Source organism: Aquarana catesbeiana, linkage group LG09 (genome assembly GCF_042186555.1).
Source record: "Aquarana catesbeiana isolate 2022-GZ linkage group LG09, ASM4218655v1, whole genome shotgun sequence".
Taxonomy (NCBI): Eukaryota; Metazoa; Chordata; class Amphibia; order Anura; family Ranidae; genus Aquarana; species Aquarana catesbeiana.
In genome coordinates, this window is record NC_133332.1 from 29,769,782 (window position 1) to 29,787,986 (window position 18,205).

General features: G+C 40.8%; 1 protein-coding gene across 1 annotated transcript; it reads left to right on the forward strand.

Moving 5' to 3' along the window:
- Window positions 1-13,555: 13,555 nt before the first annotated feature.
- LOC141108896 (olfactory receptor 1f45-like) lies at window positions 13,556-14,473 on the forward strand. Its single transcript, XM_073600865.1, has one exon. The coding sequence runs from the start codon at window positions 13,556-13,558 to the stop codon at window positions 14,471-14,473; it is 918 nt and encodes a 305-aa protein (XP_073456966.1).
- Window positions 14,474-18,205: the final 3,732 nt, after the last annotated feature.

Consider the following 18,205-nt stretch of genomic DNA (forward strand, 5'->3'; position numbering starts at 1 on the left):
TAACATAGTGAACAAAATGATCTGCCTTAGTGACTAGGCTTCAGCATATACTTGAAACGAAAAGCCAGATGAAAACAAATAATAGTGAAAAGTCCACAATATATGTGTAATCGTGCCAGAAACGAGAAAAGAAGATATTTCCAAAAAGTGAGTGTCTCTATTTCACAATCCTGTGCCGTACTGTCCACCACACCTCAGTGACATGAATCCACTCCCTTACGGATGGCAAACTCACCAGCTGTTGAGGCCTTACACTCTCGTGTTTGGCCGGACAAGGCTTTAACCCACTAACATGGGGGTTATTACCATGTGAGCACAGTCATCCACTGCTCAATGTGCCAAACACCTTTCTCGGGATGATGGTTCCACATAAAGAATAAAGAATACTCCAGATAGTGTATTATCGTTTAAAAGATTTAATCACAAACTGAAACTAAAACCATTGCACTCACATGATCCATAAAAACAATGGGCATGACACTTCACAGCATATCACAGCAGGCAGGATAAATGTAGTCACAGCACTTCACAGCAAGCAGGATAAATGTGGTAACACATGCAGCGAAAATTTAGAAACACTAGAGCCACTAAATGGTCACGGCGGACCCAGGGAGTGGGGAGTGTGGAGTATGGATGCCTGCAGATCGCCTCATGGATGCCTGCAGATCGCTGTCGCTTCCTGGCTCCTCACAACTATGCTCTGCTCACTCCGCCGCCTCTCCTCCCTCGAATGCTAGTAAGGGATTGCCGCGTAGCCACGTCTTCTGGGTAGTGATAAATGGGGAGTACTCAGAATGATCTGGTGTGGAAAATGGGGTTCCCCAGAGTTCTGTCCTGGGACCAATTTTTTTTAATTTATTCATAAACCATCTGGAGGATGGGATAAACAGCTCAATCTCAGTATTTGCAGACGATACAAAGGTAAGCAGGGCAATAACTTTTACGCAGGATGTGGAAACCGTACAAGAAGATCTAAACAAATTAATGGGGTGGACAACTACATGGCAAATGAGGTTTAATGTTGAAAAAATGTAAAATAATGCATTTGAGTGCCAAAAATGTGAATGCAATTTACTTGCTAGGGGGAGAACCTCTGAGGGAATCTAGGATGGAAAAGGACCTGGGGGTCCTAGTAGATGATAGGCTCAGCAATGGCATGCAATGCCAAGCTGCTGCAAGCAAAGCCAACAGAATATTGGCATGCATTAAAAAGGGGATTCACTCCAGAGATAGAACGATAATTCTCCCACTCTAAAAGACTCTGGTCCGGCCGCACCTAGAGTATGCTGTCCAGTTCTGGGCACCAGTCCTCAGGAGGGATGAGCTGGAACTGGAGAGAGTCCAGAGAAGGGCAAAACAACTAATAAAAGGGACTGGAGGATCTCAGCTTTGGGGAAAAAATACAAATATTGAACTTATTCTCTCTGGAGAGGAGACTCTTGAGAGGGGATATGATATCGATGTACAAATACTGTACTGGTGACCCTAGCATAGGGAACAAACTTTTCAGTGAAAGGAAGATTAAAAAGACATGTGGCCATTCACTAGAATTAGAAGAGAAGCGGTTTAACCTTAAACTGCATAGAGGGTTCTTTACTATCAGAGCGGTAAGGATGTGGAAATCTCTTCCACAAGCAGTGGTATAAGCGGGGAGCATTGATAATTTCGAAAAACTATTAGATGGATACCTTAACGACCACAACATACAATGTACTATTAACATAAAAGCACACACACAGGTTGAACTGGATTGACTTGTGTCTTTGTCTATGTTTTCACCTTTTTTACAATCATTTCCCTGCAGCTAATGATGCATAAAAGCTTTCATCGTGCTCTATTTTCCCACCCTATGATTAAGCCTGGTGGGTGGGGCAAAATGTATCAGGGTGTGTGGTTTGGTGGAGACATGTAAGCTGGGGTTGCTCCTTATCGTTTGGTCACCTGGGCTGGTCGAGAGTAACGGCGATCCTTTCCTCTTTACATTTACTAACCCCCTAAATGCTGTGGGGGTGTTTTTCAGCTGCAGGGACAGGACGACTGGTTGCAATCGAGGGAAAGATGAATGCGGCCAAGTACAGGGATATCCTGGACGAAAACCTTCTCCAGAGTGCTCAGGACCTCAGACTGGGCCCAAGGTTTACCTTCCAACAAGACAATGGGGGTAATTTACGAAAGGAAAATACACTTTGCACTACAAGTGTACTGCAAGTGCACTTGAAAGTGCACTTGCAGTGCACTTGGAAGTGCAGTCGCTGTAAATCTGAGGGGAAGATCTGAAATGAGGTGAAGCTCTGCTGATTTTATCATCCAATCACGTGCAAGCTAAAATGCTGTTTTTTATTTTCCTTGCATGTCCCCCTCGGATCTACAGCAACTGCACTTCCAAGTGCACTTTCAGTGCACTTTCAAGTGCACTTGCAGTGCACTTGTAGGGCAAAGTGGATTTGTCTTTAGTAAATAACCCCCAATGACCCTAAACACACAGCTAAAATAATGAAGGAGTGGCTTCACAACAACTCTGTGACTGTTCTTGAATGGCCCAGCCAGAGCCCTGACTTAAACCCAATTGAGCATCTCTGGAGAGACCTAAAAATGGCTGTCCACCAACGTTTACCATCCAACCTGACAGAACTGGAGAGAATCTGCAAGGAGGAATGGCAGAGGATCCCCAAATCCAGGTGTGAAAAACTTGTTGCATCTTTCCCAAAAAGACTCATGGCTGTATTAGATCAAAAGGGGGCTTCTACTAAATACTGAGCAAAGGGTCTGAATACTTAGGACCATGTGATATTTCAATTTTTCTTTTTTAATAAATCTGCAAAAATGTCAACAATTCTGTGTTTTACTGTCAATATGGGGTGCTGTGTGTACATTAATGAGGAAAAAATGAACTTAAATGATTTTAGCAAATGGTTGCAATATAACAAAGAGTGAAAAATGTAAGGGGGTCTGAATACTTTCTGTCCCCACTGTATGCTCTCAGATATTGCTGACCACAACAGTGTAATTGTGCAGTGTGTCTTTAAAAAGACATTTAGAGGTTAGTTTGGATCTATGGTGAGTTTCTTCACATCTGTTTCCTGATCTCTTGTTGGTGACCTTCACCAATCTGACTCTAAAGGAACTCTGCCTGTGTCCCATTCCTGCTTGAAGGCTTAGAAACCGGACTTCCTGTTAATCATACCCCGCCAAGTGTTCCTCATTTGTATGGACTGCACCCCTTTTGGAACCACATATTCCTCTGTCCTTTTTTCCTCCTTAACTCCTTGGCACCCATGGTACGCATATTTGCGGCCTCTCAGCGGATGGGCCTTAACGCAGAGCGGCCGCATATAGGCAGCCCTGTGTAAACTACTTACAGTGCTGAAAGCTCGTTCCGTGCATGCTCCCAGTGTGGTAGCCGAAGCTCCCTATGCATACTTGCGATCAGGAGCTTTCTGATCATGTGACCACTGTGACAGCCAATCACAGCAGTCACATGACCCGAATGCCCGCCTCCGCAAAAGGGGCAATTGTCCCTCTTTTTAGTCATATGTGCAAATATCTATAAAAATGTACCATTTATCTACAAACAGTGTTATTCTGCACTAAAACCTTGCAGCAAGTGGGTAAAAGAATACCCGGAATGAGTCCTTCTTTCGCACAGTCACCTAAACCGCAGAAAACCAGTTCAATCGATCAGTGAAAATATCATTGCATGGAACTGTCAAAACAGTCAAACATCACGCTTACAGTTGGTAAAGAATGAAAAATTTAGTCTGAAGGATACATGCACAAATTCTCAGTGGCCTGCAAACACACAAGCCCCCTCATTGCTCAGACAGATGTCTCCAAGCAGTATGGCGGCATGGATGCTGTGAATCACCATCCATCAGCAGTATACCTTCCAGCATTCTCATACTGACTTTAGCAGGTTTTTGACAGCCATTCCCTTTGGCTTTTCCCACTCTACCACAGGCCACAGACAGCTGTGAATAGAGACTTCAGACCGAATCTTTGATCCTCTACCAATTGTAAGAGTGATATTGGCTGTTTTGACTGTTCTGCGTATCTATACCTTTTGCCCAGGTTTATGCTGCTTTAAGTGAAACAGAAAGATGAGAGGTATGGTTTTTCCCTAACTATGCTACTGTCCATATCTTCAAATGGTTGATTTGATCCTCGGTCTGACCCTCCTTCCTAGACCCTTTGGCACTGACTGGCTCGCAGATACTGACATCTGCCTAGCTCTCATTTAGGAATGGGTCACTCTGCCCATGTTCCATAACTTGAGGCACACAGTTATGGTGCCAGCACAGAAAGCTTCCATAAAGGTGGCTGCCAAAGGTGAAGAGTAGTGTGGCAGCGGTCATCATGGCTGAAGAAAAGGCCAACCTTTACAGTACATATGTACAGTAATGCACAGGTAGGTTTTGTATGTCTACGTCCCTGCCATCATGCTGGAACTCTCTCTGTCCCCCTTCCCCGAGAACTTCACAACAGACACAGAGGATGATGGTTACAGTAACTTTGCTGCAGTTATTGCCACCACAAACATGAGTCATGAAATTCATATCTTACATATATATATAAGGTATTCTCAACTGACTAGGCACTGGCAGTGTTACAATAGCCGAACAGCAGCTTTGTACCTTAACCCATCTCAGAAGGGCTACTGCAGACACACACTTCACACAAGCCCTTTCTTTTTCTAAGTACGATTCTGAAGATAAAAGTTGAGACAATTTCCCCACTTTAACACAGAGAATTTACTTATTGTCATGCTGCTTTTCTGGGTAAAAATAGTGTGATCATGTACAATTAAGAATTGCATTTCTTTTGATGAGGAAAAATAAGTGGTTTGTAACTGTAATGGAAAGGCTGCTTTTTTGTCCCTACTTCCTACATCAACCATTCTCAACTAGGGTTCCATGAAACAATAGGGTTCCTCAAGAGGTTGCTAGGGGTTCTGTGAGCTGTGGTTGATTCACCTCCCATTTGATGGTGCCTGCATAGTTCCAGGACCATTCCCACTTGGAAAAGCCAGCAGCTTGACACCAATGATCTTTTTAGCTATCTGTGAGGGTGCCCTTCCGACTACTACTGTAAGGGTTTTATTCTTTCTATTGACTACTATATGTATAAGGCATTTTCCCATTCCATTGCCCAAAAATGAATTGATTTCAGTTGGGGTTTCCAGAAGCATGAAAATGATTTTAGAAGTTCTTCAGGGGTGAGAAGGTTGAGAAAGTTTGGCCTTTCTCAAAGTCAGGTAAATCTGTTCCTGTGGCTCCAGACACCTGAGTGTTTTGAGAGTAGAATCAACAATTGTTTAATTTATCATAAATGTTTGTTAAACCCAAATCATTTTTCATTTAATGTTGTGATAGATCGAAGAAGGATTAACACTCCTCTCAGAAGCATGACTAGAACCTTCCTGGTCCCGATGCTAGAAACCACAAAGGTCCCTCCTACCTGCCAGGGCCCTTTCCATCAGTCCAGGGGCCCTTCCTCTGGTCCTGGGCCCTTCCTTCTGAGCCCTGGGCCCTACCCTCCGAGCCTGGGACACTTCCCTCTGAGCCTGGGACCCTTTCCTCCAAGTAACAAAAACACATTAATTTCAATGGGTGGCTTCTTAATCAACACGACTCAAGTCGGTTCGGGTCCAAACTTTTGCGATGTTTGAGAGTTCTGACACGAACCGAACCAGGGGCTGTTTGGCCTCACTCTACTCATCACTAAGTAAAACAAAGATTATTGATTTGACCCTATTAATGATTAGAAAATTGAATGAACATTCTTAAAATTAAACATTTTGCATGAAATTCTCCTAGTGTATGACCAGCTTAAGGGGACTGATAAGTGACTAGTTACTGCTTATGATCATTGACTTTTATAAAAACAGGCTTCTTTTATTGAAGAAAAAAATGTAAATCCTTTTAAATTAAATTGCAACTTAAAAACAGAAAGCAAAATAATAATAAACTATATTTCGTATTTATTGAAAAAACATATATTTATTTTTGTGTTGCACATGATAAGGACATTTTATAATTTGTTTTGCACAATTTTGTATTAATTACAGGATTTTTCTAGAGGAGTCACAAGAGTTTCCTTAATTAAAGCTGCTCAAAACCTTTTACTTTTGTGCCACAGGCTCATGGTTAGTGGACTACGATTGTGATTTTCTTAAATTAATTGTTAATGTTTCTTGTGGTTAATAATAGTTTTACAATAACAAAATCTAATTGACGCGTGGATCTAAGCTCATTAACTATGATTGTGCTTTGGGAATAAAGACCCTCTTGAGGACTTGTCTCCCATTGCTGAGAATGTCCCTGTTGTATAGTCATGGCTTTATATATTTATCATGGTTGTCATACAGAATTCTCAATAACACTTCTCGTGAGTTCTCGTGTAACTTTCAGTTTGTTTTATTTATCCAAATGGAAAATTTATTTATTCCTTAGCCCAAAATTGAAAATTAATCTCTTTATTCACCTTGTAATCCATAACTCAAATTACTACCTACCAATCCTTTTCTGGTTCTCATTTACCCTACTAAGATATGTGGATACTAAAAAAAATATATATTTTTTTTTTGGTTGGTTGAAATGCAGATTATCTGAAAAGAAAAAACACAACTGGTAAGAATAGACTGCCAATTTTTTTAATGTAATATGTCTTCCGGTTTGTCCAAATTGACTTTTATTATCCCCTTAATTATAGTTTTGTTTTTTTTTTTTCATTTTGGTAGGTAGGAAAGCATTAAAAAACACACTTCTACAACACACTTATGATCCATAGTCTAAAGATTCATGTACACTAAACAAAGCTATTTTAAAGGAAAATTATAATGTGTCTTCAATGCATACATGTTTATTTTGCATTATTTTTGAAAAAATTTCCCGAAAATATTTTTTTACATGCTTTTCAAGTTTTTACCAACCAGTTTTGCCGTTATTTTATGTCCTTATACAGTTTTTTTTTCTGTTGGCTATCTGTATATAACACACTACAACCAACATACTTGCTTATTGACTGCTGATCTAACATTATTCACATAACTTCCAATATAAGCTGAATTGGGTTGAGGAAAAAATGTATGGACTTTGGAGACACATATAGAATTTATAACAATTTATTACAATTCATTAAAACTATATTTCACATTGCAAAAAAATGACAACACATAGGACATCTAAAAGTTAGGTAGGACTCCCCGTGGTTCCCCTAGAGGGTATGATACCATATAGTTACATATACATAGTTACATAGTTAGTAAGGTTGAATAAAGACACCAGTCCATCCAGTGTGAGTGTGGGTGTGTGTCTACAATTATCCCTAACAATGTACATCGCACACTCACATCAGTCCCTACCCTCAATCCAAGGTCCCCATTCATATACTAGGGCCAATTTTGGACAGAAGCCAATTCACCTATCAGCATGTCTTTGGAGTGTGGGAGGAAACCGGAGTACCCGGAGGAAACCCGCGCAAGCACAGAGAGAACATGCAAACTCCAGGCAGGTAGTGTCTTGGTTGGGATTCGAACCAGCGACCCTTTTTACTGGTAGGCGAGAGTGCTACCCACTACACCACTGTGCCGTCCATATATTGTGTAACGATTCATATAAATGCATCCATATATGTACTCCTCTCAATTGGGGGTTCCACATGTCCTCCTAGTATAAAATAATTATTCTGCAGCAGGGACTGGAGCACTTGTCAGGATAGAAGGAAAAATGGATGGTACCAAATACTGTCAAATTCTTGAGGAAAATCTGCTGCCCTCTGCCAGAAAGTTGTCAATGTGAAGAAGGTTTACCTTCCAACATGGCAATGACCCAAAGCACACAGCAAAAATGACCACACAGTGATTGATGGAGAAAAAAAGTGAATGTCCTTGAAGACTGCAGTCCACAAATGGTCATCATCAAATGTAACTGAACTTGAGCAGTTCTGCAAAGAAGAGTGGGCAAATATTGCAAAGATACATGTGCAAAATTAGTAGAGACAAATCCCAACATACTAAACGCTGTAATTAATGCAAAAAGTGGTTTGACAAAATACTGACACAAGGGGGTGATCCTTTTTCAAACTCAGTGATTCTGTTTTTGAACAAAAAAAAAAAATAACATTTCTGGCATGTTGGTGTTATATCTTTCACTTGGATGTTATAAGTTGCAAATACAGTAAATACAGCTGGATGAAACAAAAACTGTGACTGTCTTCATTTTAGGCTGCAAAGCACAAAATATGATTATCTTAAAGGGGGGCGATTCTTTTCTATACCCACTGTATATCTATTTACTGAACAAACAGTGTAAAGAAAAATGGAAAAAGTATGCAGATCTGTATTTTTATGTGGGATATTGTTAGAGCCAACGCAGACTTATGCATTGCATAGCCCACAGTAAATACTTACATGTTTTACTGCTCATTATGACAACACGTGGTAACACACAAAACTAGGTGCTGCGTAGTTCTGCGACCTTCATTTTGAGTGGTACTACAATGCACCTAGACAGTGCATCACAAAGCACAGATGAGAACCATCTGTTCATTGCGGTCCAGACCATCAAAGGATAGAACTGATAAATAGACAAGTGCAATTTGTTTAGTTTTGCTTAATTTTTCAAATAAAAATTTCATTTTCGGAGATTCGAATGTATCCAAATTTCCGAATGGACATAGAAATCCGAAAAAAAAGTTATAAAGAAAAAAACAATTGCATTTGTTTCATTAGTATAACGTCACATGATGCAATAGTAGTTCAGGCCCATGGGGAAATTAATTACATTTTTTAAATTTGTTTGATAACAAATTTCGTTCCATACATTAATTGGGATGCACCTGATACCAGTCGATACTGTCCAATCAACTCATGCACTTTCTCTAGGTGGGTTGGACTAGCGTCCAAAAATATTGAATCCTTCTGATTTGAATCCATGCGATTCTATAATACAGTGAGGGAAAAAAGTATTTGATCCCCTGCTGATTTTGTACGTTTGCTCACTGACAAAGAAATGATCAGTCTATAATTTTAATGGCCAGTTTGTTTTAACAGTGCGAGACAGAATAACAACAAACAAACATACTTTCAAAAAAGTTATAGATTGATTTGCATTTTAATGAGTGAAATAAGTATTTGATCCCCTTCACAAAACATGACTTAGTACTTGGTGGCAAAACCCTTGTTGGCAATCACAGAGGTCAGACGTTTCTTGTAGTTGGCCATCAGGTTTCCTCACATCTCAGGAGGGATTTTGTCCTCCTCTTTGCAGATCCTCTCCAAGTCATTAAGGTTTCGAGGCTGATGTTTGGTAACTCGAACCTTCAGCTCCCTCCACATATTTTCTATGGGATTAAGGTCTGGAGACTGGCTAGGCCACTCCAGGACCTTAATGTGCTTCTTCTTGAGCCACTCCTTTGTTGCCTTAGCTGTGTGTTTTGGGTCATTGTCATGCTGGAAACCCCATTCATGACCCATTTTCAATGCCCTGGCTGAGGGAAGGAGGTTCTCACCCAAAATTTGATGGAACTTGGCCTCGTCCATCGTCCCTTTGCAGTGAAGTTGTCCTGTCCCCTTAGCAGAAAACACCCCCAAAGCATAATGTTTCCACCTCCATGTTTGACGGTGGGGATGGTGTTCTTGGGGTCACAGGCAGCATTCCTCCTCCTCCTCCAAACACAGCAAGTTGAGTTGATGCCAAAGAGCTCGATTTTGGTCTCATCTGACCACAACACTTTCACCCAGTTCTCTGAATCATTCAGATGTTCATTAGCAAACTTCAGGTGGGCCTGTACATGTGGTTTGAGCAGGGGGACCTTGCGGGCGCTGCAGGATTTCAGTCCTTAATGGCGTATTGTGTTACCAATTGTTTTCTTGGTGACTATGGTCCCAACTGCCTGGAGATAATTGACAAGATTCTCCTGTGTAGTTCTGGGCTGATTCCTCACCATTCACATGATCATTGAAACTCCTGAGGTGAGAACTTGCTTGGAGCCCCAGACCGAGGGAGATTGACCGTTATTTTGTGTTTCTTCCATTTGCAAATAATCGCACCAACTGTTGTCACCCTCTCACCAAGCTGCTTGGCGATGGTCTTGTAGCCCATTCCAGCCTTGTGTAGGTCTACAATCTTGTCCCTGACATCCTTGGACAGCTCTTTGGTCTTGGCCATGGTGGAGAGATTGGAATCTGATTGATTGATTCTGTGGACAGGTGTCTTTTATACAGGTAACAAGCTGAGATTCGGAGCACTCTCTTTAAAAGAGTGCTCCGAATCTCAGCTTGTTACCTGTAGAGAAGACACCCGGGAGCCAGACATCTTGCTGATTGATTAGGGGATCAAATACTTATTTCACTCATTAAAATGCAAATCAATTTATAACTTTTTTGAAATACATTTTTCTGGTTCTGTTTGTTGTTATTCTGTCTCTCACTGTTCATATAAACCTACCATTAATATTATAGACTGATCATTTCTTTGTCAGCGGGCAAACGTACAAAATCAGCAGGGGATCGATACCTTTTTCCCTCACTGTATATCAAATATATATCTTCCTAAAAAAAACTGCAACATTTTTAGAATCCACCCGCACCAACAAATATACAAATCGAATGCCGAAGATATGAAAATAATTCCAAAAATGTATGTATGTCTTCAGTCCTATATACACTATGTTACCAAAAGTATTGGGACACCTGACTTTAAACGCACATGAACTTTAATGTCATCCCAGTCTTAGTCCGTAGGGTTCAATATTTAGTTGGCCCACCCTTTGCAGCTATAACAGCTTCAACTCCTCTGGGAAGGCTGTCCACAAGGTTTAGGAGTGTGTCTATGGGAATGTTTGACTATTCTTCCAGAAGTGCATTTGTGAGGTCAGGCACTGATGTTGGATGAGAAGGCCTGGTTCGCAGTCTCCGCTCTAATTCATCCCAAAGGTGCTCTGTTGTGTTGAGGTCAGGACTCTGTGCAGACCAGTCAAGTTCCTCCACCCAAAACTTGCTCATCCATGTCTTTATGGACCTTGCTTTCATTTGGTGGAGGGGGGATTATGGTTTGGGGTTGTTTTTCAGGAGGTGGGCTTGGCCCCTTAGTTCCAGTGAAGGGAACTCATAAGGCATCAGTATACCAAGACATTTTGGATAATTTCATGCTCCCAGCTTTGTGGGAACAGTTTGGGAATGGCCCCTTTCTGTTCCAACATGACTGCGCACCAGTGCACAAAGCAAGGTCCATAAAGACATGGATGAGCGAGTTTGGGGTGGAGGAACTTTACTGGCCTGCACAGAGTCCAGACCTCGACCCAATAGAAAACCTTTGGGATGAATTAGAGGGGAGACTGCGAGCCAGGCTTTCTCGTCCAACATCAGTGCCTGACCTCACAAATGCACTTCTGGAAGAATGGTCAAACATTCCCATAGACACATTCCTAAACCTTGTGGACGGCCTTCCCAGAAGAGTTGAAGCTGTTATAGCTGTAAAGGGTGGGCCAACTCAATATTGAACCCTACGGACTAAGACTGGGATGCCATTAAAGTTCATGTGTGTGTAAATACTTTTGGTAATATAGTGTACTTAGGTTATTTGCAAGCTGCTTCAGATTACCCCCAAAACATTTCAAAGGGAACTGAGATCAGTACACAGTCACACATATAGATTTTTGAAGATACGGGCTCCTCGTGTTATTGATTTATTGATGTGTCTTAGATCATTATTGTGGTGCATTAGCCAACTACATTTGACTTTTAAATCACAGACAACAGCTCCAACTTATTGCTGCTTAAACATTTGTTCAATAAAGATATAGATAATGTAAAATGCACATGTTGGTTAATTAATGTCCAGCTTGTGTTTTTCAAACCAATGTTTCACAGTATTTTTTTAAAGTTATGTAAGATCTATAAAATACATATTCAGGGGCGGACTGACAACTCATGGGGCCCCTGGGCAATAGGAGATTATGGGGCCCCCAGGCAATAGAAGATTATGGGGCCCCCAGGCAATAGAAGATTATGGGGCCCCCAGGCAATAGAAGATTATGGGGCCACACAGTATACACACACAGACACACATAATACACACACAGTATACACACAAAGAATACACATACACACACATTTTTACATACTGTCCCTGGTTTTATTGAGGCTGGCAACCCTGATGGGACCCCTTAGTGGCATGGGGCCCTCGGGCAGTGCCCGAGTGCCCGAATGGTCAGTCCGCCCCTGTACATATTTTAAAAATACACATTTAAGAGAAGCTAAAGAGCAGTCTTGGTTTTAAAAGGAAGAGCCCAATAGAAGCCAAAAGCTATCATTCAGATTGTCCTCTGAATGGAAGTCTGCAAAGAGGAATACAGAGCAGGCAAGGTGGGTCAAGGAGGGGAAATGGTTTCCTACTCTGCCATATTCAGCAATGTGTAAGAACAGATTTTTTTTTTTTTTGAGCCAAGCAGTTACCCTGATAAACATATAAAAAGGAGTATAGAGCACCTGTTGGTTGCAAATCGGTAAAAATGTAATAATAATTGGTAATATCGAACGATTACTGGACAAAAATGTATTGAAAATTTTTGTTTTTAAATTGTGTTTTTAATTCACGCACCATAAAATATATATAAACCATTATACCATATACTTACTGTAAGGAGAAATTCCAGGCAAAAAAAGGGAGTATTAAGTGAACTTCTCATGTCCAACAAATACTAGTTTTTAAAAATTGATAAATAAGAATGAGTGGAGAGGATTTGTAGGATTTGATTTCTCTACAAAATTACTGATTTTGCCGTTATTTTATTTTTCACTAAAGCAGGAACTCTCCATTTTTCTCATCAACCCGCTTTGGCAAAATGAAAAAAGAAAAATCAATTTTTTTCCTTTATTTAAAATGTGTTTTTATGGGTGTAGAATAGTTTGTTTTTCTTTTATTTTGGTTTTTTTTTTGTTTTGTATTTTGGGTTTTTTTGTGTGCATTTGATTAATATGTATGTATTCCTGATTTAAATGTTTTATTTTACCTTTTATTTTTATGGTTTCTTTTTTTATTATTATGTGAAAAAGAAACATAAAATAATGAGACAGATGAGGGTCTGTTTTCTTGGCAGAAGGTCCAAGATATTTCATGCCCTGGAGGAGCAATTTAGAGCCTATTTACCCTTTAATACCACTATTATCCACCTTGATTTTGCTTTGGACTCCAATGTACATTCACCAATCACATTCAAGCTTCCAAGGCAGGTTGGTTCTGATCAATGTCTATGAGAAAGCTAATTTTTTTTAAGGAGCCCTCTGTATAAATCAAAGCCACTTAGAATAACTTGCTGAAAAAGAATATGTCATATCACACATATATCCATTTAAGAAAAAACAATAGGTCCTCTTGATAGGTCATCCCCCACACCACTAATACTTGCCTTGTCCGCTGCCTTATTACACTGCCAGAGCCCAAGTTCCTTTTAATACATTTGAGCATAATCATTATTCTCCTATTTTGTATATTTTATTTTTTTGGTTTGCTCCACTGACTTTCCTATATTTTACTCTTTGACTTTAGCTCTTGAGATGGCCAATACGAATTTCTCTGCTCTTCAGTTTGTCCTATTAGGATTCTCAGATTTCCCTCAAATGAGGATATATCTGTTTTTTATGTTCTTCATCATGTACCTCATAACCCTCATAGGAAATGTGATCATACTTAGCTGCATTGTGTATGACCAAGCTCTCCACTCCCCTATGTACTTTTTCTTGAGCAACCTTTCGTTGGTCGATATCTGTTTCACATCCAGCACAATCCCCACCCTTCTCTCCACCCTGATCTCTGAAAATAGGTCCCTCAGCTTCCCTGCTTGTATCAGCCAGATGTTTTCTTTCATCTCTTTTGGAAACTTGGAGAACAACATCTTGGCCATCATGGCATATGATCGTTACGTGGCCATCTGCAGCCCACTGAGATACACTTCGAAGATGAAGAACAGTTTATGCATTTTGTTGGTAGCCATTTCATGGATAGCTGCATGTTCTCATTCTCTTCTTCACACCCTTATGTTGACTACTCTTCGATACGTTGGGCTGAAGAAGGTATACCACTTCTTCTGTGAAATCTCCCAGGTCCTGTCTGTTGCAGATTCAGATGCATCTTTAAATTTCTCCCTCATCGTCACAGAGGGGGCGGTGTCTGTTGGCATTCCATTCGTATGTATTATACTATCCTATGGATTTATCTTGGTGGCCCTCTACCACCTTCATTCCACTAATGGGAGTCAGAAAGCATTCTCCACCTGCTCTTCTCATCTGACGACTGTTTGTCTGTTCTATGGGACAATTATTTCTGTTTATTTTCGACCTTCTGGTGGCTCCGTTGGAGTTGGAGAAAGAGCTGCTACCATAGGGTACACTTTACTGACACCAATGCTGAATCCAATTATTTATGGCTTGAGAAATGAAGCAATGAAGAAAGCTATGGGTAAAGCTTTTCAATAAACTATAACAATAAGTGAATTTATACAGTAACACAATAACATAAATCCTTATTACCAACATTCTAGAAATGAATAATAGGAGGAGAGATAGCTTTTGGTTAAAAACAAACCTTCATGGATTTAATTTATTATTTATTTTTATGCCACTTGTTTCATTTTAAATAGCTTTATTAAAGAGAAAATATTATTTTGTAAATTTTTTAAATGTTCAAAAAAAAAAAAAAAATATCTTTCAGGAGGCCCAGGTTACAGCTGCTGTTGTAAGAAAAAAATAAATAAAAAAGATCGGAATGGAAGAGAGATCAGATTACACACACCGCAAAGAATACACAGTAGGTGTACAGACTCCAAAGACAACATTTTATAGCAGGCACACAAACCGCTTCCCGACGGCGCCATAGCCAAACGACAACTACAGCGTGGCTCTCCAGATCTGGGAGGATGTCCATGGATGTCCTCCCATGTTTGCGCCTCCTGCACACCCCCTAGGGCATGCATCGGGCATGCTCTGTGACCACTGTGTCCTTTGTCCAATCACAGCTGGTCACATGTAAACAGAATTGCTGGTTATCGGCATTCCTTTCCTCACACGCTGTCTCTGAGTGAGGAAAGGTGTGCCGATAACCACCAAGTCTGACAAGGCACAGTGAGTACATTGTTTACACTGATAATCAGGGCACTGATTATCATTGCAGCCCCATCAATGCCAATCAGTGCCCATCAGTGCCTCCTCATCAGTGTCGTCTCAATAATGTCAATCAGTGCAGCCTCATCAGCCAACATCAGCGAAGGAAAAAAATTACTTATTTGCAGCACTTTATAACAGAATTTTGTTCAAAATTCTTGGTCTTTTTTCATTTGTTTAGCAAAAAATTTAAAAATTCAGTTGTGATTAAACACCTCCAAAAGAAAGCTCTATCTGTCTCAAAAAAACTGCTAAAAATTTCATTTGGGTGCAATTGTGATTCAAATGGCAACAACTGAATGTAAAAATCTGAAAATTTGCCTGGGCAGGAAGAAGGTAAAAGTGCCCGGTATTGAAGTGATTAAAGTGCTAGTCCCTATGTTAATAGTGCTGCTCAACCCCATGATTTGACACGCCCGCACCCTGAAATGCCTGCTGCTTCTAAAAATGGGGAACACATGCACATACTTAAAAGCACCAAACAAACAAGTGCTTGGTTTCTGAGAGATCCATCACCAGACCTCAGCACTGTCACTATTGGGGTGCCTAGCCTATGCAAATGCCAACTTTTACCAAGTCTATATTTGCATAGGATTTTCAAATGGACTTCAGCGCCAAACCACAGGACTAGAAGGAGCACCTAATACCGCGTACACACGGTCGGACTTCTCGTCGGAAAGAGATATGGCGGATTTTCTGACATGATTCCGCTCAAGTTTGCTTTGCATACACAAGGTCACGCAAAAGTTCGCTGAACTTACGACCACCAAGAACGCGGTGACGTACAATACGACGACGAGCCAAGAAAATGAAGTTCAATGCTTCTGAGCATGCGTCGAATTGTTTCCGAGCATGCGTAGGAATTTTGCGCGTCGGAATTGCCACAGACGATCGCATTTTCGGATAGGAACTTTTTACGACCGAAAAATTAAGAACATGCTCTCAATTTTTTGCTGGCTGGAATTCGGCCAGCAAAAGTCCGATGGAGCATACACGCGGTCGCATTTTCCGACGAAAAAAATCTCATCGGTCTTTTGCGGGCCGAAATTCCGCTCGTGTGTACGCGGCATTAGTGTGCCTACAATATATAAATCTGCAGATTCCCGTGATCTAATTTTATGTTAAGAGAAACGTCCTTCGTTTTCTCATTTTCTCTAATAGTTGAAGGAGGTATTTGGATGGTTTTCCTGGTGTCATGTTATACAGAGCAGCCGGTGGTTAAAGTGGAGTTCCACCCACTTTTACAACTCTTCAGCATCCCTCACTAAACTGTGCACTGTAAACAAATTGGATATTTTTAAATTTTTTTTCTCAGCACCTACTGTATATCTGCTGTATTCTTTTTTCACTTCCTCCTCCCTGGCCGCGGCCCATCGCATCATTTCCTGTTTGCAATGCCTTCTGGGAAGGGGCGGCAACTTCCTCTGAAACTGCCGTTGCTTTGGAAACCTGACCTGAAACCTATTACACTGCTTGTGCTTCACTGAGCATGTGCGAGATCTGCAAGGATTAGATCCAGGAAGAAATACAGTCTAGCTTCAGATGCCCACACTTAAGATGGCCACGGCCTGCTGTAAGTTTATAAAATAACAAACTACTGCTATAAACTAACGAAACAGACCTTAGTTTACAGACTAACTTTACTAGAATACATCAAGCGTGTGTATTATAGGGGTATTTTTATTTAAAAAGTATAATTTCTGCCGGACACCACTTTAAATCATTAGCACTCTTACTTCTGGGGTTTGGATTTGATTCCTCTGTCTAGATTTCCTAACAAAACATATTGGCCAGATAATTAGAGTTTGACCAACTGACCCTAGTATGTCATCAACAGATCAATGATGAATGAATACATACAGTATGCACTACATGTTTCTTTTTCTTCTTTTTTTCTGGGGTGGTTGCTTCCATCTGTCACATTTGTGATCATGGTATCCCGAGACATCTTCAGCAACAACATTCTCGGTAAATAAAACTTTCCTCTGCACTTATAACCTGATCAATTTTATCTGTAAAATGCTTCATTTTTTTACAGTGAAACAACAAAAAAAAATCAGTTTGAATTATTTATAGTGGGCAAATAAAACAATAATTCAAGGAAAATTAACTACCAAGGTATGGTACCAATAGGACACACTATCAGTCTTTAAAAAAAAATCAAGCTTACTGATGTAGAAATGTGGACTACAGTTACAAAGTACGGCAATCCTCCAGTGTCTTTATGCATTGCATGTCCCTCAGTGCCCACTGCCCAGTACTATTAAATGACATCAAATTTGTGAGGCCAGTCAAAGGAACTATGGGATGGGTAGTTCATCAGACTGATAACTGTTTTGACTGTTCATGCATCCACACCACATATCTCAGAGATCTTTGCTACCATCAGAGGGATTGCTGGGAGGAGCTATAAAAGAAGCCAGAGACCCGCCCGTCGCTCTCTTCCTCCTGGGCCTGATACAAGACAGACCTCTCCGTGCAGGGAGAGAGAGGTCGCGGTCTACCACGCGGTCTAACATCTGCCCACCCACACCAGAAGGGCCTACCTCCGCGGGTTGCCATCAGATGTCCTTACCGCACCAATACAGTGACCAGCCAGTCGATGTGTCAAGCTGCAAAAAGGAAGATCCAAGCAGCGGATTCACTGTAGAAGCAACACCAGAAGCTGTTCGGAAGACATCACATCTACCTGGTTGTTGGTGAGAGAGCCAATCGCCTATCTTTTCTCCGCACTCTTGTCATGGTATCACTGGGACACTTTACATCAGACACATCCACCCTATGAACACTTTCCTGAATTTAGCTGAACACAGTGCTTAAACGCTTTAACGTTACTCTCTACAAGGAACTTAGTACATCTCACCACACCTATTACAAATAACGAGCTCCGACGTACCGGCGAAGAACATCAGATCTGCAATGAGGACATTAATGCTAGAGTTACACAAGGGCCCTTATCTCATCACACCTAGGCCTGAGCTCTCGTTACTAGAGTCATTGTAGTTCCGCCAGGTTACCTCCTTTAGTGAGCCAGCCTAGTCCGTTTTG